Source organism: Solanum dulcamara, chromosome 11, assembly GCF_947179165.1.
Source record: "Solanum dulcamara chromosome 11, daSolDulc1.2, whole genome shotgun sequence".
Lineage (NCBI taxonomy): Eukaryota > Viridiplantae > Streptophyta > Magnoliopsida > Solanales > Solanaceae > Solanum > Solanum dulcamara.
In genome coordinates, this window is record NC_077247.1 from 61,194,106 (window position 1) to 61,217,410 (window position 23,305).

General features: G+C 32.7%; 3 protein-coding genes across 3 annotated transcripts; all 3 read right to left on the reverse strand.

Moving 5' to 3' along the window:
• Positions 1-738: 738 nt before the first annotated feature.
• On the reverse strand, positions 739-1,712 carry LOC129874010 (uncharacterized). Its single transcript, XM_055949223.1, has one exon. It carries the CDS (start codon positions 1,538-1,540, stop codon positions 1,079-1,081), a length of 462 nt encoding a protein of 153 aa, XP_055805198.1. The 5' UTR covers positions 1,541-1,712; the 3' UTR covers positions 739-1,078.
• A 5,652-nt stretch (positions 1,713-7,364) lies between these two features.
• Positions 7,365-11,200, reverse strand: LOC129874009 (uncharacterized). Its single transcript, XM_055949222.1, has 7 exons — positions 10,974-11,200; positions 10,802-10,882; positions 10,520-10,696; positions 9,116-9,286; positions 8,676-8,891; positions 8,493-8,581; positions 7,365-8,273 (listed from the first exon to the last, which is right to left on the reverse strand). Exons 1-7 carry the CDS (start codon positions 11,056-11,058, stop codon positions 7,566-7,568), a joined length of 1,527 nt encoding a protein of 508 aa, XP_055805197.1. The 5' UTR covers positions 11,059-11,200; the 3' UTR covers positions 7,365-7,565.
• Positions 11,201-12,460: 1,260 nt separating this feature from the next.
• LOC129872833 (potassium transporter 8-like) lies at positions 12,461-19,132 on the reverse strand. The gene is made up of 8 exons (XM_055947747.1): positions 18,518-19,132; positions 17,950-18,433; positions 17,625-17,678; positions 15,513-15,773; positions 15,332-15,384; positions 14,716-14,839; positions 14,319-14,573; positions 12,461-13,744 (listed from the first exon to the last, which is right to left on the reverse strand). Exons 1-8 carry the CDS (start codon positions 18,554-18,556, stop codon positions 12,687-12,689), a joined length of 2,328 nt encoding a protein of 775 aa, XP_055803722.1. The 5' UTR covers positions 18,557-19,132; the 3' UTR covers positions 12,461-12,686.
• Between the last annotated feature and the right edge of the window lie 4,173 nt (positions 19,133-23,305).

Below are 23,305 nucleotides of genomic sequence, written 5' to 3' on the forward strand. Positions count from 1 at the left end.
TATGCATAGATGTCGAAATGAACATTTGAAATAGATTATTGAAGTTGTTCACTAAAAAAAGTTGGGAAAAACTAAGCCCATGCCCCTATAAAAATAAAATAATTACAGATAAATACCCCTTTACAATTTATACCCCAAAGCATGTGACTCGCGACTTTCCTTCCTTCCCCCAAAGCAAGAGACCTCCATGATACCATCGCAGTATCAATATACTGATATGGTATTATTGAGATTTGATTCAATCCGTAATAATACCGCCACAATATATCTATGTACTGTCATGATATTATTGATGTCTACTTCAATCCTTCAGCGATATTTTCATGATACCATCATATACTGACATGGTATCATTAAGAATTATTTTATATAGTCAGTAAAACTCCTCAAATCATATATGATACCATCGGAGTATGTAAATATATTGTTATGATAGCACTAAGATTTCCTTTATTCATTCATTCATATATAATATCATGCTATCATACACCAACACCTTACAATTTTACAGTTAATATCTTTTTGTAGGCCAGATTAACTTTAACCTTCTCTTCTTAATCAATGTCATAAATCTTCTGTTTTCAATTGTAAATATATCCATCTTTTAATCTCCTCTCAATCACTTTTAACTTTATGAATTATATCCCTCTACAAGTTTAATGATAATCTAATCATCAAAAGAAACTGGAAAAAATCCAGTGAATTATTAAACTGTATCATTATACAAACAAACAAAAGTTGGTAAAAACATTTTCCAATTAAAGAATTCAATTGAATAATACTCCCTGCAGCAATTAACTAATCAAACGAATAAAAACAAATACTCGAGTAGAAAAAGTGAAAAAAAATAGTAAAATCCTTTTTTTCCCCAAATCAATCAACCGACCAATTTTATTGTCAGAGAATCAAAACCACCTGTTTCATCACCGTCACAAGCGTTGCAAATAACAGAGCCCACCCAATTTCTCCGCCGCAATTCTAGGCCCTCTGCCGCCGCCGCTTGTCCGATTCCACATCATGGAATTTATTCTTTTTTCGTAATTCGCCGTTTCGATCAATTTTCCGGCGACTGAGGAATTCACAAGAAGGATGGTGGGTCCTTGCCCAAATCCATTGAAGACTTAGAAGAAACCGGAATTGAAGCAAATCTCGACGAGAAATCACGGAATAAACGATCGTCTTCGGATTGATCGTTTACCCCTGGTCCATCGTCGAAATTCAAGGAGTAACTCAACGGGTCGTAATTGAATTTATTTGTTTTGGAACGGTTTTTATTGAATCGTCGAATGAATGTCTTCCATTTTGGACCTGCTACGAGTTCCGACCACTCCCTAACTTTCATAACGGCGTTCAAACCCTTATCCCACCAATGAGGTTCTTCCTTTTGATCGCTGGTGGAAACCCGTTCCCAAAGGCTTCGGCCACATCTGAAAGACGGAAGCCAGAAACAACAACCCCTTTTCGTGAATTCAAGCTCCTGCAATTCTTCGTTCACGTCTGGGTCTTTTGGGGAGAATTCCGGGTTTGTTTGACCCGCCATGTTTCAAGAAATTAACAAGAATCGACTACACAGAAAGAATTATAATCGAAACTGAAAATTAAACAGAGGAAGAAGAAGAAGCACAAACCGCAGCCCGTCTAACTTGGAGCTTTTTTCCAGAAACCCTAAAGCATTGCGGGGTCTCTTTCTCTCGATTTTTTTCTCTGCATTAGTTGCGATTTTGCGAATGTTTATAACGGAAATATCGGAAGAAATTGAGGAAAACCGGGAAATGCCGGTGGCAAATTATTAGTGGGAGGGAGAGTGCTAACATCTGGTATAGGAACACAGCTGGAGCCAACCAATTTTTGACCTTAGGTCCGATTGTACTCGTGGCAACTTTTGATTGGAATAATAATTATTCAACTGTGGGCCTGCGGCGCCTCTCGTAGTTAATGTGTTTTTGTCTTAGTAATTAACGGGCAGTTTAGTAGAAAGTCACCTATTATTGCCGGTAATTCTTAGAAGGGTATTAAAGTCCTCAACGGTCGGAAATCGAAGTCATTTTCTCTTATTTTTATTTATTTTCACAAAAAATAGCCAAGATGAAAGAGTATACTTAAAACTTCTCTTTTGAGTATGATTTGTGTATTGATCTTCATATTTATCTTCGATTCACATCACTATCATTTCAAGTTCTCAAACTTCTAGTATATCGTTATGTTTATCGTATATTTCGTCGATCAATACTATAACATCTGCAATTAAGATACACTACAACACCTATTTTTAAATATGCCGCATCAATTCTTCCATTACTAAAAACAAATAAAAAAGGGGCTAAAGACTAATCCATGATATAATCTCACCATGATTGGAAAATTAATTATTTAGTGTAAATATTTGAGTAATTTGGTTTCTTTGTTGACAATAATAAGAAGTTATTAATATCGATATTTTTTTGTTACTATATTATAGTTCAAAAGTGAATGATTCACTTCTTTTTTTCTAGGGATTAGTAATTTTATCATCTTGACTTAATATAAATTTGAAAATGCTTTATGATTAGTTAATTAAAAGGAGAAAAAGAAATATGGTTCATGGTCCAAGATAGGTTGAGGATATAGATTTTTATATGTGATTATGATTTAAATTGGAGAAAATGATATTTTCAAAGATTTCATTTGTTATCTTTTTGCAATCTCTGATCATAAAAGGGGTCATATAATTAAAGAACATGTGTAATGAGTCACAAAGTTGATGTGGCCATGCATTTACGAAATGTCAAATTAAAAAAGCTTAGTGCTTATGTTTTGTACTCTATTCTCTTCATCTCAAAATATTTATTATTTCTTAAGAGTCAAATATCATAAATTTATATTGATATTTTAAAAGGATTTTTTTATTTATATTGATATGGGAAAAAATATTAATATCTTTTATATAAATTTTAAATATTGAAATTTTAATTTTCAAAAATTAAATTAATTTAATTTTAAAAATTAATTAAATTAATTTTTGATAAGCGAACATTTTCGGATGGAGGGAAGGGATAGTGATTAAACTTGCAAACTCTATATAAAAGTCATGAAGTTCGTTATTTCCACCTAATAATATTCTTCAAAGACGAACCTTTATATGTATAAAATAAAAGTCTTGAGTTCTTTTATTTTCACCTAAAATTATTGTATTTATTATTTCTAGTAGTAAGCTTTTAGTCAACTTTGAGCTAAAGAAAAGAAAAAGGGAATAATTCTGTCTTTATTTAATTTTTAATATAATAAAGTTATAATAATCATTATACTACACCAAATTCTTTGTGTGCAAATATTAGTACAGCTGGAGAAGCAATTGGTAAGGGATGAGTAGGACAGACGCAACCAAATGCTGAAGTTCCAAATAAAGGGAGTATATATGGAATCTAGTGGATGGTGTATGAATTTATTTTTATTATATTAATATATGTATCTGTTAGCACGTTAATTAGTTGAAAGAAAAAACTTACCACTTTGATTATAATTAGATTGCTTGCTGGATTAATTTATGTTCCAATTATCTCTCTCTAAAATAATTGCCACATAATACCACTTGCCCTTCAAATTTCAACCAATCTTTTGAGTTCTTTGTTATCCTTAACAACATTTATGATTTGATTATGAGAGTTTATGTTTGAAGCATCTCAAAAGAATGTGAGTCACAGAGAGATTTAAGAAAATTGTGTGTTAATACAAACAAATTTGCATTGCCTGCTCTATAATGAAGGCTGAATTAGTAGCCTTAAATAAAGTCGGTGAAGAAACTAAATTGCTCCGTGGAAGGCATTTCATTTTGGTCTAAACCGTTAATTTCTATATGCATACATTGTAATATCTAAACATCAATAACAAGGGCTGAAACAATTATTTTATAGTGGAACTATCACAGTTATCTTGATGTAATTAATCTTTACTTATGAATTGCATAGTACTTAATGCATGTTTTTCATCATATACATATAGCCATTCCACATTCGGTCAATCCTACTCTACTGGCGTTAACAGGCAACATAGGGGAAGAAGCGCTTGAAAAAAAAGAAGTGTTTTCCCAAAAATACACAAGGAGAAAGAATTCTATTTGAATAGCATATTTTCACATTGAATGAATTGTGATTTTATGACTTTCTCGATAAGGCATAATAACACCATGTTTATACTATCATTTGTTGGCCAACTTCTTTCTAAATAAGTTAAGGATTACAATAGACTTACAATAGAGGACTAACCCCAGTTTTCATCATCGAATTTCTAAACTTCTTTTTGCAATATTTTCTAACAAATAAATATTGAGTCTTTATTTGATTTGTTACCATCTTTTTGTTTGAGGTAGTGCTCCTCCGGCGACAAGAATATCTATTTTATTATGGGAAGAAATAATTCAAAACTTCAAATATAATGAGCAAAATTAAATTTCTTAAGGATACGCTATATATTTTATGATATTGAATATTTTATTTAAAATTTCTATTTTTCCCCAAAAGAAAAATATTACTGGTTTGATAACAGAATACCAACAAATTTTCTGGGCACGGGAGACTGAATTGAATCGTTTTGACCAAATTAAAAGTTGAAAAAAGAGAGAAATATTTTTCAGGTTCCCCTGTTGTTCGCGTTAGTTGTTGATTAGAATTTAGTAGTAGGTTAACGTTAAAAATGCAATTTGTATGGTAATGAGTCAAGTTTACGCCATCATTTTCGATTCAAGTCTACATCAAAGAAAACAAATTTATAAATACTCATTCTTGAAAACTATTTTTTCTTTCAATACTTGTTTGAAAATTAATTTAGTATATTCCTCTCCCTCTATCAAATCATATATGAAAATGGGAAGAACAAAATGTTTAGCTATTTTCTTGAGCTTCTTTTTGTTAGTCACTTGCAATATCCAATGCCGTCCAATTGCAAGAATCACAAATCATCTCCTTCATTCTGATGAATCAATCAACCATTCAAATCCGAAACTTGGTGGCTCATCACCTTCTCTAACTGAGCCCAACAACTCGGGTCCGAGTCCTGGAGAAGGCCATGCAGTGCTACACAATGAACACAATTGATATTATTTGAGCTTCACGAATTGTGGTCCAGAGAATCATGAGTTATGTTATTTTTTTATATTATCTTCGACAATTTTAACTCCATAATTTAGCTTTAAGAATTCAATTTTATGTCCAAAGTTTTATTTTCTTTGCAAGAGTAGCATTTTTAGTATGCCAAATGTCCATACACAGTTCGAAATTATACATCACTGATTTTTGTATTTTAAAATATTTTTATTTTATTTTTGGAAATTACTAGCTAGCCTTTGTTGTTTCAACTTTCCATCATATTGTTTGACGAGCCTTGGATTATGCTCGCAAGAAATAGAAATAGAGTATATAATGGCACTGATGGAGCAACCTTATTAAGTTACTAATTAGCTATTTTTAAAATTAAAAAGAAAAAAAATGCACTAAACTTTTGTGATCTATTGTAAATAACTTTATCATGCATTTTTGCAAAAGATTAAATTTCACAACTATTATTATTATTATTATTGTATGTTCTTGGTCTGAATTGTGCAGGATCAAGTCCTGACTTTAGAAGTCATCCATTCAAGCCTTTCCATTTCTTTAAAATTGTGTTTTGATCGATCGGTCGGACTTCGTAAATTCATATGATATGATGTGACTTTCAAGCTTCCTAGCCTGGGTTGGCGTGAAGCACAAGAATATGAGCAAGCTCATTCTTTTGCTACTCATGTGATCCTAATTATGGCTTTTAGAAGGTCCTAAAATGGATAATGATTCGATTTTCAAAATAATTAAATATAAAGAAAAAGGCCTATAATTCGTAGGATTTTTGTCACACATTTGAATTCATCCTGATAGTAGCGATGACACCTTCAATCGAGTAACATTTCTTCACGGAAAAATGGAATTCATGTAGATATATAAACCATATTTTTGTTCCTATTTATATGTCACCACTTTTGATTACACGTGCATTAAGAAACTAAGTAAATTTACTATTCAATCCTTATTTAATATTTTTTGAAGCTAAATTTTCAATCAATGAACATGAATTAATTTAATTTGATTAAAATCTGACCAATGGACATGAATTATTTACTTAATTTTTCTATATTGGTCAAATGTATATTTTCCAGGCTTATAATTCACAAGGATAAAATAGGAATAATAGTGTCATTTATGCATTGATTTTGTAAAATGACAAATATTAAATACCATCTATTTTAATAAGGACGACAAATGTAAAATTTTGTGTGCCATCGTATACTAATCACTGACAATAAATTATTGGTTACACAAAATTTTGTTTGCCATGGTATACTAAATTACTAATCAGTGACCGCAATGAATGTGTCCTCTTTCAGTTAGTTATCCACACTGATGTTACTTGGGAAAAAAGCATTTCTACGTACTGGTCTAACTCTATCACAAGTTGATGACTCTTCTCTTAAAGGCTTGAGTGATTAGAAAGTCTTATTAAATAAGACCGTTTGCTTCAATTTGTAGGTATTCAGTGTCTAATGACTATGTTCATACGTACGGGATGAACTAATCGACATATGAACAAAAAGTTCCAAGTGCTAGCTAGGTCCACATCAATACCCTTTTACGTCACATTTTTTAAAAAAAATTCCACAAGTCATTTCAATATACCTAATTAAGAAGGCAAGTTCATGTATTTGCTTTGGGACAAATTAAAGTTCCTTTGAAAACTCAAGTTAGACCTGTTTCTGGACAAGAGTGCATGCCAAGAGAGATTTCTTCAAGTTTACTTTATATTTAGGTCATTATTGATTGTTTTTAAAGGGAATTGATCTCCACACTAATCAACGTCTTATCAAAAGCATTTTCTTCATGTGGTAGATCATCGAATATTTTATTATTGAATACTTGAATTTCTCTCTAAATAATATTTGTCAATAACATTACATATATTCATTAGTTTTGATATTCATCAAGCTTGTCCGGGGTCATTTTCATCAAAGATATCACAGAAATCCAATCGAAACAGGCTACAATTGCTTAATCTATTAAATTCATTGGATCAGTCTTAGCTTAATCCTATTTACACCTTTTCTCGCTTACACATTTCATTATCTCAATCAATAAAATCCACTTGTCCTTTAAACCTTGAGTATCTATTTTTTTGGGTAAACATTGTCTTGTTGGCATTGCTTATTCCCCCAACAAGAATCATTTTTCGAAACAGAGAGTCCCACATCCAATTTTACTTTTGAAAACGTTTCAGTCAGGCTTCAAAATGTAAAAGTGGTCCATTTTCTTGGTTAACATTATATTCCTACCCATCAAAATTAAAGTGTACTACTAGGAAAGGAAATATTCCCAAGGAACTTCTCAAAAAAGATATACTGTAAGTTATGGATTACAAAAGAAATCCAGAATTCATATACTTTGTTTGTGTTACTTTCTATGATCATATCCATTTTCCTGTGAACGATACAAGAAATGAAATCCAGATAGAGTCCAAGTTGATGTTTCCTCAATGGTCTAGCTATTTCCATTAACATTTTGTAATTTTACTCAAAACGAGTAACCCATGCTGTAGTTGTACCTGGATCGAACGTTGTATTTGTTATAAGCAGGATCCCCATAATCAACGGCTTTTATCACCATTGTTTCACATCGTCCATCCTGTTCTTGAACTGCTCCAAACACAATCTCGTTTGTTTCACAGCTTTGCTCGTAATATGTCTGAGGACTTGATGACTGGTGCTTGTCGTGATGCTGATAGACTTGTGGTAGATACTGTTGTTCATGTTGATGTTGTTGTTGCTGAAACTTGCCATGCCCATGTGCATTGCCATTCCACCCTACATAATGCGATTGATTTTGTCTGATATGTCGTGGTTTCTCCGGGTCTTTGTTCATGATTGGATAGGTTTTTCGGGGTGTAGGGTCTCTGGTGTCTAGGGGTGGGGCCTCGTCTTCATCTCGAATCACATAGCTTTCTTGCATTGGCCATGCACTCGATTGTTTGTGATTGTAATGGTAATGCTGCTGGACATGATGGGGGTAAGGATTCTTTCTAAAACCTGAGAACATTCCTCCAAATATTTCAACCACAGTCGAACCTGTATTCATAACAAGCCGTCCTAGTGATAGAAACAGGTTTTCATCCTGTTTTTCGTATTGATCTTCTGGCGGAATCAAGGGAGGCCTCACTGACTTCATATTTCTCTGATATGGTGCATGTTGCATGCCTCTGACAGGATGAGCCTGCTGATCGTTCTGCCAATCAAGAAGGAAATGCATAAAAAAATTGCATGATGTCCTGCACTAGTTGCTCCATTCCATTAATCCGCATGTGCGTTGATATATAAAGAAAATTTCTTTGATTCCTAGTAAATTTTATGGTCATTGCTAACATCTTAGTATACTCAACGCTTAATAGATTTGATGCTCAGGGGAAGAACCAAGAAAGGGATTCTCAAGGTCATAGTTGCTTACACTGTTCGACGACAAAAGGGCTCCAATTCTACGTTGTAACAAGGCCAGCATGTAACCGAAAAATACAGCAGCAAAAAGCAGTGCCACACCTGCAGGGACAAAATATACTTTCTTCTGAACTTCCTTTCGCAATCAGTGGTGAATTAATTGGTAACTACAAAGAATTAGAAGGGTTGTGTTTACCAAGTTGGAGATTGTTGTCGTCATACTGGTGTGAACAGTCATCATCATTGAGCTGTATCTCTCTAATTGCCTGGTTTCCTCTGTCTATAACTAATAGCGAGCAGCTGCTACCAACGAAAATCACATCAAAGTCATCGGAAAATTGAGCATCTTCACTTGGCCCATCAAGATGACCTCCACCTCGGGCTGACTTCCCTCCAGCAATGGTTACAACTCCTGCATATTACATCAAAATATGCTGGAGTCATGCATGGTACTCGATTGAATTTCTAGCAACGTTAATTTTCTAATAGAACTAGTATTAGCATGTGATTCTACCATGATCATATGCATGTAACATTAGATGAACCAGCCAAATGCTGGTATGGGGTTAGATTTCATAGCAGAAAGAGTTTATGAATCAATCAGGACAAATGTTACGCAGACATCCAAAACTTTACCAGCATCAGTGATTTTTCTGATTGCCATATTCATGGTATCCGCAACATATATATTTCCTTGATCATCCATGGCAAGTCCTTTAGGATGGTCCATCCTTGCTTCTCGTAGCCTCCCATCCACATGTCCCGAGTACCCTTCAGGAGATCCAGCAACCAATTTTGGACGGCTATCTACAGTTCAATCATTCGCATAATCACAATGTCAAAATTTGATAGAAGTAGAACATGATTATATAGAAGTGCCTATCAACATCAAAAACACAAGCATTCCTCCAAAGCAAGAAAAGAAGCGAGAGAAGCTGAACTATACAGTGCAACAAGTGAGAGTAAAGACACACATCCTGCACAACTAGTGAAGGTATTTGATTAATTAAGAATGAGCTTATTTTACTTTATAAAAAGGATCATAAGCAATTAGATAATAAAGTTAAAGAAGTTGGTCACAAAAGAAGAGGAGGGAACTTAAGAGTTTAAACAGAAAGAACCGCCAAGGCTCTGTCTGCTTCAATAAGTGGCCCCATGGTAAGGAAATGAATGCGAATCTCGGAACAAAAGGAAAAGAAAGGGATAATTGAAAGTAATTTAGAGCAAAAAAACTGAACGAGTATTCAAGATTTTAGAGTGAAAACTGTATAACTATTCAAGTATCTAGAGTGTGGTTATTTCTTTCTTGTATGCTAGTAATAAAACTTTTGAGCAAAAAGTATTTAAATAAAAATTGTAACTCCCATAGTAGGACCACCTAGCATGATTCAAAGTTTTGTAGTAATAATATTTAAAGGAATAATGAACAGTGTAGAGGATGATTTCATTCTTTCCCCACAAGAGACACAATCTATTATTTTGGATTGGATTAGAAAAAGATGAGAGGACCCCATAGAAATGGTTGCCTCCCTCTTCAATAAAGAATAAAGCCGAGAAGTTCACCTAGCACTCAAGGAACTTGGTTCCAATACAAAAAGCAGAAACTAACAAATCTAGAAAAAGATGGAATGCTTCTACATTCAACTTAACTAAAACTAAGAGGAAAAAAAAGAAAGAAAGAGATGTTCCATCTTCACAAAAGCAAATATGAACCCTAAAAATAAAAAGTCCATTGTAATAAAATTCGGATTCGCCTAAAGCTTGTAAATGAAACTTGTCCATTTTGAAAAATCAATGAATTATTTATGTATTTGTGTCTATTTTAGACTTGCTATTAGATACTATTCACTATCAAATACATTTCTCAAAAACATTAAATTTAATATATTTAAAAGGTAATATAGTAATATTACCCATATTATTTGTTGTTTCTTAAGTCGCGTATCAAGTGTGTATCAAGTGTATAGTGGACTACTATTGTTGGACCAGTACAGAGACTAAACGAAACGAAACGCTGTACGACAAGAATTAACAACTTACATCGAGACAATGGTGTTGAAACCCTGTAAACATTACTATTCTCAGAATCCAAAATGAGAACTTCTCCAGTTGAAGAAACTTCCACTGAATAAGGTTCAATTCCCAGCTTGCTTCCATCAAACACAGTTTCAACAACGTATCCACTTACAAACTTAATCATTGAACGACTAGAAACAGCTGATTTAATCAAAACAAAATAACCCCGTCATTTCAACAAACACTCAAAAGGCATAATTCACTAACAATTGAAAACAAAAAACAGGGGATATACACCAAATATACCTGTTTTTGTCGTTGATTTTAGTGACCACGCCCACTTAAATAACACAGACGCAACATTAGCAACAACCCCGCCAACGATCTCTGCATAAAAACAAAAAAGATTGAAACTTTACTAAACAAAACAAAGAATTTAATGGTGAAAACAGAGGATTTAGTTAAGAAATGCACTAACTTGCAGCAGGAGTTACTGAGGCTGATGAAAATTCAAGCAGTAGAAGAAAGAATATGAGAAATAAAATGACCCAATTCCTTGTCATAGTTCTTGGAAGTTAGTATCCAAGATTACAACTTGAACAATTTAATACAAGGTAGACAAAAAGCTCACATTGTTGTTACTTTAGTGAAAAAACAAAGCAGACAAATATAGAGAGAGACAGAAAGAAAAGCTATTAGCAGTATTATATATCAAGGATACTACAAAAATTGAAGCTAACTCTATTCAAAAATTGGTTAAAAGTAAGAGAGGAATCAAATACTTGTTCACTTTTTGTTGTTAATTTTGTTTAATAAAGAGTTTGGTAAGAGTGGATTTGCAGTGAGATTGGCGCATGACTGAGAGGAGATGAATTGTCGGAAATAGCCTTGGGTGTTGAGGAACTGTAATCGAGATTGATAAGGTTAATGGTGACCTTTAGTCTAGAAAGTGATGTTCCCTAGACAAATAACAACAAAGACAAGTGTCAGAGAAAACAGATGCATCAGAACTCATGCGTGCGTCTGCTATGCCGGTAACTCTCTTTTTTTTCACTCTCTCCATTTTATTTTACTTGTCTACGTACTCAAAATAATTAATTAATAAAATTTGCTTCTAATTAATATTTTTCAGGACTCAAATAATATAAAACGGAAAGAGTATAAAAGAAAATTTAAAGTATTATTAACAACGATATATACCTAGCATAATTTTAAGTAAAGTTGGAGAGGATAAAATGTACACAAATTTTACTTCTATTCTTATATGAGATAAAAGAATAATTTTTGATAGACTCTTGGTGCATTCTAATAATGACAATGGGTGATACTAAGGGCGGAGCCATCTAAGTCAGAGGGTTCATTTGAATCTAATTCGATGAAAAATTATAATATTTATATATGATTAAATTAATTTTTTTTTATATATATATATAATAAATATAGACCTTCTTCGACAAGTTCATGTATCTACTTCTTTAAATTTTGAACTCCTTAATTAGAATTCTACTCTTACTATGTGTTAGTATTATAAAATTAATTAAAAACAATTACAAGCCAGCCAACAAATTACTATAAGACAAGTGTGCTTCGAATAAGAATGTACAGAACAGAAGTTGTAAGCCTGGTGGGGGTGGGGTTCGAATCTTGAGGAACTTGCCTTTCTTTTTATTTAATTCGAGAAAAAAAAAAGATTCATTTGCTCTTTTTCCTCATCATCACGTTTTGTCGAGAAAGAATTGAGTAAAAGATTCATTGCGTCTTCTACACTCTTAAGTAAAAGATTCACATTCATCCCAAAATAAAATGGCAAACAAGAAACAACCCATGGATTGATAGATCACAGGTTAAACGTTTCTCTATAAAATAATAATTAACGTGCTATCATAAGGTAAATTCCACTGATAGTGTACACATAAATGAAACATCGTTCACGGAAATATACGTGAGTAATAGAGTACCTATACATAGCAAAACAATAAACAACTTGTCAACCTCATATTTTCAACTCTTTATTTAAACAAACATGCCTCTAAAGCTCAGTATTTCCTTTTTTCGTGGTATTTATTGCCTTGTATAAAGCAAAATTCATGTACCATTACAACATTTACAAAGCTTTTCGCATTTGAAATTTATGGGGGAAAAAAACATATGTTACAATTCTATCCTTTAATTAGAAAAAGTAAAGCACAAATTATACATGGTAGATCATTCCAACCTCCAAAGTTGAAGCTTGAGGGAAGCTCAATGCATAAGTTGGTCCACGGCAATTCCTTCTCAAAAAGTCATATCCTATGTTAATCACCAGTTTCTTTATCAAACTTGAACCCCTTTTAGCTCTTACATAACAATGACCAATTATAAATGCCATACCTGCTTCCCTAGCTTCCATAAGTTCTTGTAACTCCTCGCGAACTCTTAAATCCATTTGTGGACTCTCTGGCACGAGAAATCTTACTCGTTTTCGTGGAACTTCTGGTGAGCTTATCTCTATCATTTCTGTATCTTTTGTATCTACATGAGTCAACTCTCCGTTGTCCTCGCACATTCTTATGCCATCTATATGTGTTGAAGTTGTCCCAATAACGGTCAGCCTTTCATTGGCGTCTATATCTTCTACAGCTTCAAAACTCTGTCCTCGTCCCTCTGAGCGAATGAATTCAGCTATGCTACAAACTAAGTCCTTTTCAAACTCTACGTCGTCCATGTGAATGTCTCGATAACCATATCGTGCTATGCATCTGTAGATGTGGTACTCTTTGGGTCCGATTCTTCCAACAAGGAACCTTTCTTCAGGTCTCACGTGAGGTACTGGGACGGACTTGATGCAAAGGAAAACAAGAACCTGGTGGAAAGCAGGGAGGTTGGTGATGAAATGGGAGAAAATAGCTGGAATTCCGGTAACAAGCTCGGTGTGAATGAGGCCAATGCCACGGACACGCGTAATACCCAGGTTGGGACTCAAGGTGAGCAACCAGTTGATGGGAATTTTGTTTTCAACATCAAACTCGTACTTTTTCAGGGTTCCGTAATGCCAACTGTACATTACAGCTAGAAATATAAACGAGAGGACAATCGGTACCCAGGCCCCTTCGAGGAACTTGATTAGGGAAGCCGAAAAGTAGAGGGCTTCAATGGAACCAAAGAAGAATATAAAGCAAAGGGCTAACAACACGTTTTTGTGCCAGCAGAGGACAATGACAAGAGACATGAAGCAGGTAGTGACCAGCATAACAGTTATAACTGCCAGACCTGAGAGAAAAAAGATTGCACTGTAACAAATACGCCTAGTGATTTCAAACAAAATTTAGTCCTACCAAGCATTCTTCTAACCTCAGCAATACACAAGCATTCAAGAAAAAGGGTTTGAATGAAAAGGTAAAACTGCAAATCTAATTACATGTAAGCATTGCAGTCACTAAGCCAACGTTGTCATTGTCTGTCTATAACATTTTCTATGAGGTTGCGCGTTAATTAACTTCATCGTAGTATCTGAAATAACATCTGCACGTTTAGAGGGCTGTCTCCTTAAATTATTTAATTTGCAACTTAATTAACCTTGCAGTTTTCCCTATTGACGTGTAACTAATCAAGTGATTCTATTGTTATTACGAACCAACAAGACCAATTTAAAATCAGAAAATAACTGGAGAAGTGAATTTTCTATTCTGTCCACCGACGCGTTAAAAGAGAGTTGTGTTCTGATCAGAAAAGAGGAGGAGGAATAAGCAATTAAAACATGAAACTTAATCAGGCTTTTATATAGCAGACTCAAATCCTCCAGTGACTCAATGGACAATGCATATTAGTTAGCTGTTGATGGTACCTGATGCATTGCTTATGTGTTTTGTGTCACGGAAGCCAATAGTAACTGCCAAGCATAGCACCATCAACGTCCAGTTTATCTCTGGAATGTAAATCTGGCCATGGATTTTGGATGATGTATGTACAATTTTGACCCTTGGAAAGCAACCCAAAGCAGAACATTGCTTGATTATGGAAAACGTTCCAGTGATGATGGCCTGGCTTCCAACCACTGCAGCAAGTATTGCAATAGCAAGAACAGGATAGCGTAGTTTTTCTGGGACAATGATAAACATATGGATAAGTTGAGATGTTAAAACAGATAACCATGCTGCACATTTCAAATGCATTAAGTAAAAAAAAAAAAAAAAAAAAAAAAAGAAGTGAGAGTGTAGCCAAGAGAGGAGCAAAGTATTTACCAGGTACTGATACATAGAACCCAATGTGGTAATCACTTGCAATAGCGTGATGCTTGGAAAGATACGCAGCTTGTCCCATATAAGCAAGAATTAATGATGGGTAAACAACAAAGGTAAAAGCTATCTGCAGAGAAGCAGCTCTTGTTAGGACTTTGGTTGAATTTGCATTTGACAACATAAAGCAATTTAACTCTGTACCTCTACAAAGGAACTTTATTCACATCGAACAAAACATCAGCAGAAAATCTTATTTAGATAATGAACAATTTAACACACATCAGCTCAGTATCCTCCAAAATGCGGGGTACATATTTGACGGCACTCTTCTGAAGAAAAATTCAGGAAACTCATGCAAAACTGTACTGTGTCAATCTTTTCGGAACGAACAAAAGGGAAAGAGTGTCGCACGTGCAAGGACAAAGGGAGTAATATGACAGATGGGTTTATATAATCAAGTGCAGTAACTTTAAGTCACAGCTTAAGGGTAATCCATTATTTTCATTTAACCCTGTAAATACAAGTTCCATGCTTGATTGAAGAGTCTCTTGTCTGATATATTAGTCTTACAACTAATAAGCTTCAAGACTTGCATAAAAAAATTGCTCAAGTTAACTACCTTAATAGACAGCTGCGAAAAATGTCCAAGATCAGCAAACATAGCCTCCGAACCTGAAAGATGGACAAGCAAAGAGAATACAAAATTAACTCAAATAGTTTGAGGAATTTGACAAGCAAAGAAATGTCAAATTCCCACCATAAACATCAAGACAACTACTTCACATCAACGAATGCGCTACCTGTTATACATAATAAAATCCCACCCAGTGACATCCATCCTCCTCTTTGGGTCTTCTTCAAGAATTTGTACATGTAGTATGGAGATAATGCTTGGTAGACATGGGGGTTCCAGTGGATGATGTTGTACAATCCAATTGCGCTAATGCACAAAAGCCACGTAATCACTATCGGTGCAAATAGAAATCCTAGTCGATGCGTCCCATAATGTTGGAGAAAAAATAAGAACACAAGTATGACACAAGCAACTGGAACTTCTACATCTGCAGGATAAAAATCATTTCAGCACATTATTCATTAATTCCACAGCTGTTGCTTCTTGTTTCAACAAAAAGATTTTTAGTATGATCTAGAGGATAACAATAATTAGTGACATCGTTTCAGCAGACGAAACTAAAATTCATCATCTATAGAAACAAAATAAGTTTGCTTCTAACTCCCATAATTTCAAAAGTTAACTGGAGATATTATAGAAACTCCATACTAGTTAAGCAAGCATCATCCAAAAACCATCCAGTATCTAAACACAAAGCGTAACTAGTGACAACGGTTTCATTCACAGACGGTTATAGTGTGACTTAAAGCTGGAGAACCACATTTTCAGATTATTTCTGACACAGAAATCCATAAGTTGCTAGTAGGACTCCATCTTAGAGAATGAATATCCATGTTATGGGCAATAAGCAATATTTATATGAATAATAAGATTTTTTAGCTTATTCTCCAAACAGTTACAACGAAACTATTGAGCGGTTATCATTATGCTGCCAAATGGATGCACCCAACTATTTAGGTAAATAATTTCTGCAGTTCCTTATCATAATCGCAATCCACAATTTTAAGACATCAGTATATCTTTTGCTGTATTAGAATGTTCAAATGCTAGATCAGGTATATTTTCCGGACTGGAAGAAAGTATTATGTATATTGGGTAACTATCCATAAAAGCTCATAGGTGTACTTGTCTAAAGGATTCTCCCAATCTATTCTCTCAATTCTCACATTCTAAATACCAGATATGCAAATCGTGATGCAAGCACAACAGATAGAGAACTTGTCTTTAAGGAGCTCCAAGAGACATCATGCCAGTGGCATTAACTTTTTCCCTTCTCATTCAGCAGAATACACATTTAAATCAGACTAACATATTGTACAGCTTAACTTAATCGTTTTCCACTAATTCTATACAATTTCTGATAAAACCAACCATTATGCAGCAGCCTCTTGCTTTATGAAATAAAAACTATTAGTCTCAAGTTGAATCCTCACTTTTAAAATTAGGATAACATCAATGTGGTCTACCACAGTGGGGAAAGAACCTAACTTTATTTATTTATTGATGTTGATATGACTTTGATTACCATATACATTTTTGTCTTTAATTTAGTATCAAGGGACCCACAATAATGCATCTTCATCAGATATTGGCAACCTCTCCATGTCACAAATTGCACGTCCATTAGAAAAGTTTCTAGATAAAGAAAACCAACTTTAAATACCCGGAGTATCGTTACATGTAACCCAAATATTTCTGATTAAACTATGCACAAACCAAATTATAATAAGACAGTGGAATCAAGAAAAGCTAAAGAACAATCACTTGAGATCAGCCACAAGGAATTGATCTCTATCTTAATACTCCCTAATTTCAATTTGTTTTTCTTACTTTCACTATTTCAAAAAGAATGTATCTTTTTTTTGTCAACTCTATAATTTCAACTTTTCATACGACATGTTTAATACCACAAGATTAAAAGACATTTTGGTTTAAGAACACAAGATTGAAAGTCTTTTATCTTTTTAAATTCTGTGACAAGTCAAAATCATACTTCATTATGACCACTTTTAACCAGAAGTACACTAAACCTGAAACTATTTCCAGTAATTATCTTCTACACTTGGTCATAAACACCCCTAGGTCTTTTCAGTTAATCAGTTAGCTAGAGCATCAGAATATCACTATTTTGACATAACAAGGATAAGCATCTTTTAATAATATGGAAGAAAGCTGTAAAATAAAATAGATATGACTTCTGATTCTTCATTTTCTTCAAAGGGATATGGGCAAGGGGGCCATAAGGGAACAATAGATCTGCCAAAAGATATGGACTCACATTGGTGATGATGCTTTGCCATTGAAAGTTCTAGTCCAGAGACAGCAGAGAACACTGCAGATTCAATGCACCATAAAAGAAATTTAAAAAAAGGGGTCAATTATATAGCAACAAAATTACATTTCCAATCTGGCAATAAACTAAGTAAAACAAGCATCATACACGATGCGGATCCAGAAGTTAAATTTGATCGGTTCAACTTTTCTGTTGTCACCCCTGAAGGCCTGAACCCATTGCACTTTCGCAATTATGGGTTCAGAACACGATAATTATCAAAATTTTAATGATTTTTCACACACATATCGAAATCTCTGATCATATATACCTGAGATTGCAGGCGTAAGGACTCCATCACCGATAACCATACAAGTACCAATCAATGCTAAAATGAGCAAAATTTTCTTCAAAAATCTGTGTTTCTCCAGAGTTGATTTCAAGCTCATCCCAATCCTATCAGCTGATAAATTTCTATCATTCTTGTACTCATACAGATCCTCATCAGCCAATTGGCCATTAGGCAAAGTGCTAACACGGGCATATCGACACAATAGGGAATACAAGGCAAAAGTTCCACCTTCACCATTGTCATCAGCTCTCAGGACTATAAACACATATTTTAACAATGGAATAAGCGTTAATGTCCAAAACACAAATGACAAAACTCCAAATATCTCATCATTAGACTCTGAATGTTGAATATCCTCTGCAAAAGTGCTCTTGTATACATATAGAGGTGAAGTACTCAAATCTCCATAAACCACACCTAAACTCTGATAAGCTAAGGCTAAAACTGTCCTCCATGATTCTTTCTGCAACAAAATTGGATTATCAAAAATGACTCAAGACCTCAATTTTTTCAAACATTGGCAACATAATAGTGGCAAAGTTCTGACCTTTATAGGATTTTGACGGCCCCAACTTTCAATATCCATAACTGGGCTGATCAAACAATTGAAGAAAATCTCATAATAGGCAAGAAAATATAATCTTGAAGAAATTAATGACCCCTTAAGTTGAAGATATTGCAAGCAAAATCCAAGAATTTTTTTATGAGTGGATTGAGCAATTGAGCGACCCACAGGAAAGAAGATCAAAGGGACAGACACAAAACATCGTGAGGAAAAAAACAAAGATGATAGTATTGGGACGAGGAACAAAAAGTTGGTGGGAAATTGGAGCTAGCTGCTTTTTATTTATTTATACCAATGGAATAAATGATGACAAAATATATATGCACACTTTTTGGGTTTCACCTAAAATAATGACACTAATTCCCTGTAAGAAAGGGCATTATCAATATCACATACCTAATAAACTCATTTATGGAATGTAAAAATCTTAACTTTACATGACAAGAACCCAATATATACTTTTAAACAAGAAGGGTGGCCTTAATAATGTGTGAGATTTTAGTTTATCTTCCACACCCACTTTGTTTCTTGGCTGGAGCTTCTCTAATGGAGTAGAATATTTTTGAGTGGGGGTAACTTGTTGGGGGGGGGGGGAGTTATTTGTCAGTGAATGAATGTATCGACTGCAGGCACCAAATTAGCTGATATTCTGACCTATCGCACTGGACATTGAAAGCAACCTTCATTTGCACCATAAGCTTTAATAAAATGTTAATTACTACTCCGTTACTTTTTATCCCTAGTATAAAGGTTTTGTATAATTCTTAAGAAAAAATAATTTAACTAATATATTTTTTATTAATTTTTAAATTTTTATTTACTTATATATTTTTTGATTATAAATAATTAATGTTAAAAATAAAGTTTTAAAGAATAATAAATTTTCTGTTGATTATTTAAATTAATAAATATTTTTAATATATATGATAATTAAAATAGAACAAAGAGAGTACATTGTACCTGCAAATTTAAATTAGTTTAGACCAAATAATAAGGAACACTTTCTTATTCCATATTAATGGTGATGTTTGGTTAGACACGATTTTTTTTTCAGTTGTATGATTTCTAAACCAAACTAGAAATATTTGTGTCCATAAGTTAATTTTATTAGGTATAAAATGAAAGTTTAAAGTGTTGGTCTATTAACTCACGTAAATAAATAAAGATTAAACTTTATATAATTATTTCGCTGACATATGACAGAATTCATGTGCTTTCATTTTTTGGTCAAATATCTTATGGCAAAGTTTAAAACTTCTATTTGATAGAGTAAATTGTCTTAATTGACAAATATCTTTCAATAGTCTTTATTACATTTACTACCATTCTTTATTCTTTGTTTTAGACGTTTTAAATACCATCTTTTCTATATATACTTTTCAAGTATTCATGAAAGGAGGAGGAGAAACATTAATAAGGAAAAGACTACAGACTAAATATCTTCTTAATTTATTTTGCTGGATTTTCTCTTAATCTAAAATTATTGTTAAATTTCAGCTCTTAATTTTATACTAAAAAAGTTTTTTTAATCCTAAGAAACATACTTATAACGAATGAAATACTTAAGACAGTGTCATATACACGTTTTTTTTTAATATTTTATAATATAACTCACGGAGTTGACTCAGACGGTGACATGACAAGTACAAGAAAGAATGTAACCATATGCTGCTACATTTTAGAAAAAATCAAAGTAAAAATAAAGATATTAGATCAGACGCGTAGAAAACAAATATATATCGAGAGAATATGTACAATATACGAAATATTTTAATAATTCTACCACTTTCCTTTTTTATGAAGTGAAATACTGTAGAAAAATTGGTTGAAGTAAACATTTGTTCTTTTAAAATTCATATATGGACTTTATATTAGTTTATCGTTAATTCCTATGAGCTAGTAAATTGTGTTCCTTTATTTTTTGAATTACATGTTTACAAGAGTTGGTAAGAAAAACTAATAATGTTGTATAAAAACAAACGTTGATTGTTAATATAAGTTATGGACATGATACATAATATTGCACAAGAGGTTGAAAGTAAGGTGTTCCGGCAAGTGATATATGATCAGTCACACACAACTATTTATGTGTAATCCTATGTTAATTGGATGTGCTAGTTTAATGAAGATTAAACAAAGCTAAAAATACATAAAGGATTATTATATATGTTCAAACATCAAAAATTAAACGAAAATTATGCAACAGTATTTAAGAACTTCTAAATGAATTCTAACTAATTTACCAACCAAAGAAAGAGAATTAATTAGTTACTGATCATACCATACACATAATTTATCCATCGCTGAAAATCTCACCCGACTCGTTCCACCTATCCTTTTTTTTAATAATGGCTGGGCTGATAATTTTTTGACGTGTATGTGATATGAGTACCACAAATAAAGCAAAGTTGTCATTTTATTGTATGTGATGGACTAACTCGGATGTTGAAATATGTGAATGCGAAGTGACCATTTGGGGCAAATTTGGTTGTTTATGTAAATTGTGGACCACAACATATAGGATCGGAAACTTCAAGAGAGAAAATTGACAAACTAATGAAGGAAAGGGGGCTACCACGTAATCCCCTACGGCCCTACCTATAAAGTAGCTTTAGCTTGCACTTGACTACTTATCATCCTTTTTCTTTTATTTGAAAAATTAAAATAAGAATCACCGGGAAAAAAAAAGAGAGCTAATTTTGGACTAGAGGGCGGCTGTAGTAGTAGATATGAAATTCGTATAATTCAATACTCTCTCCTGTTTAAAATAAGTTTCCGCTTAGATATTAATTTCTAAAATAAAGGCATTTTAATTAAATTATTATTTATTAAATAATATTCCGTTAATATAATATTTTGATGATATAAAAATTCACTCATCTAAATAGAAGTAAATTTAAAAGAAAATACTCAATTAGTCCTGTTTTGATTATGTAAGTGAACGCTTACTTTTAATCAAAGGGAGTAATTTTTATTTAAATTTTTTATCCAAAAATTATTAAATATATTTAAATGCATAAGTTTTAATTTAATAATTAAAATGAACTATGAATTTTAGAGCAAATTCAGAAATCATAAATTTCAAATTTCAACTCTTATCTTATCTTAAAGATTGAAAAATTGGATACTAAATCAAACCAAAATAATCATATTTTTGTACATTTATAAGTTAAATTTGTCAATATTCGCAAAGACCTAACACTTGAAAATTCTTCTTTAAGTATTTGGACAAACAGTTTGTTTTCTCCGTTAACAAGAATAGAAAAACGAATTATAAAGTTATTAGCAACACTTTACTTAACACATGAAATTGAATGAAATCAATAAATAAAACTTAAATAGGTTGTTTCCCCCCCCCCCCTAACCCCCCCCCCCCCCCCCGAGCCCCCCCCCCCCACAAAAAAGAAGAAGAAGGAAATAATCGAGGCTTTACATATTTGATAGTTGGTAGTGTTTCACTCACCTTTTTCCATTTATTTAACTTTTGCAAAAGTGGTGGGGTTTTTCTTTTTAATTCTAGTGGTGTTTCCACCTTGCTCCACAAAATTCAAAGAAAAGCGGAAAAATGAGATGGAATTTTTAGCACTCTCAACTGTTACAATTTTGTTTGCCCTTTTTAATTTATAATATCTGTAAAAGAGTCTTTTCTTTTATATATATATTTTAAAAAATTATAAATAAGAAAAATATTTAATTAATTTATCTTTAAACTCTTTTAATAGAATCAATTTATGTTCCTTATTCATCATTGCCAAAATTAACAATAATGAAAGTTTTTTTTTTTTGAGATATTGCAATATATTTTGTCAAGACTGAGATTTAAAAATATATATTTTTTTAAAAAACAATTGTTCGACAAGATTAAGGTATCTATAAACGGTAGGGGAGCCGACAAAATTATAGAGTTGCTCTACTTTCTTGGAGTTTGCTCTAACCACCGGCCGGCCATCAGCAGATTCAAGATATTTCAGATTAATTAGTAGCATTAGCTACTTTAGTAAAAATCTACTCCTATCGTTTCAAATTATTTGTACTTCTATAACTAATGGATGTAACTTACTAAATATATTTTAATTATTAGATAAAACACCAAGTAAAAAACAATGTGCTTATTCCCATCAGTCTAGCTTTTCGAATTCGAATTAAAATTGATAATTCAAATTGAAAAATGATTTATCGATAATAAATTATTATTTTAACGGGTTTGATAACGATTTTAATTTTTTTATTATTGGGTTATCGTTTTTTAATGGTTTGAAGTTTTTCTTAAAGGGTTAACCGATAACTCAATAATAAATTAATAAATTATATTTATATCATTCGATATATGGAGTTCTTGACTTAAAGTTTAGTTTTATATTTTTATTTTTGACTATCTTAAACTCCCGGTTATTCTACGAGGTATCAGTGTTTGTTTTTTTTAAAAAAATGCAATATGTCAACTCATATGCATAGTTCACTTGATTTGTCATTTTATTTCTTAATAATTTTCAACGATTTTTATTATTGTTAAATCTTAACGGTTAAATCGATAAGCAAAGCGATAAGTTAATATCTTAATAATTTAACATATCTACAAACCCAATAATCAATAAGTCAAATCAATAAATTTCAAAATCTAATTGAGCGCAATAGAAAGCCCTAATTCCCATTACATATAGAGTACTTATTAGTATCTTCCCAAAAGATGTCATGTTTGTCTCTCAACAAAGGTGAATAATCAAGTCAAATTTTTGGCCGGCGAACTTAGGGACTAGAAGTTTGTTTGAC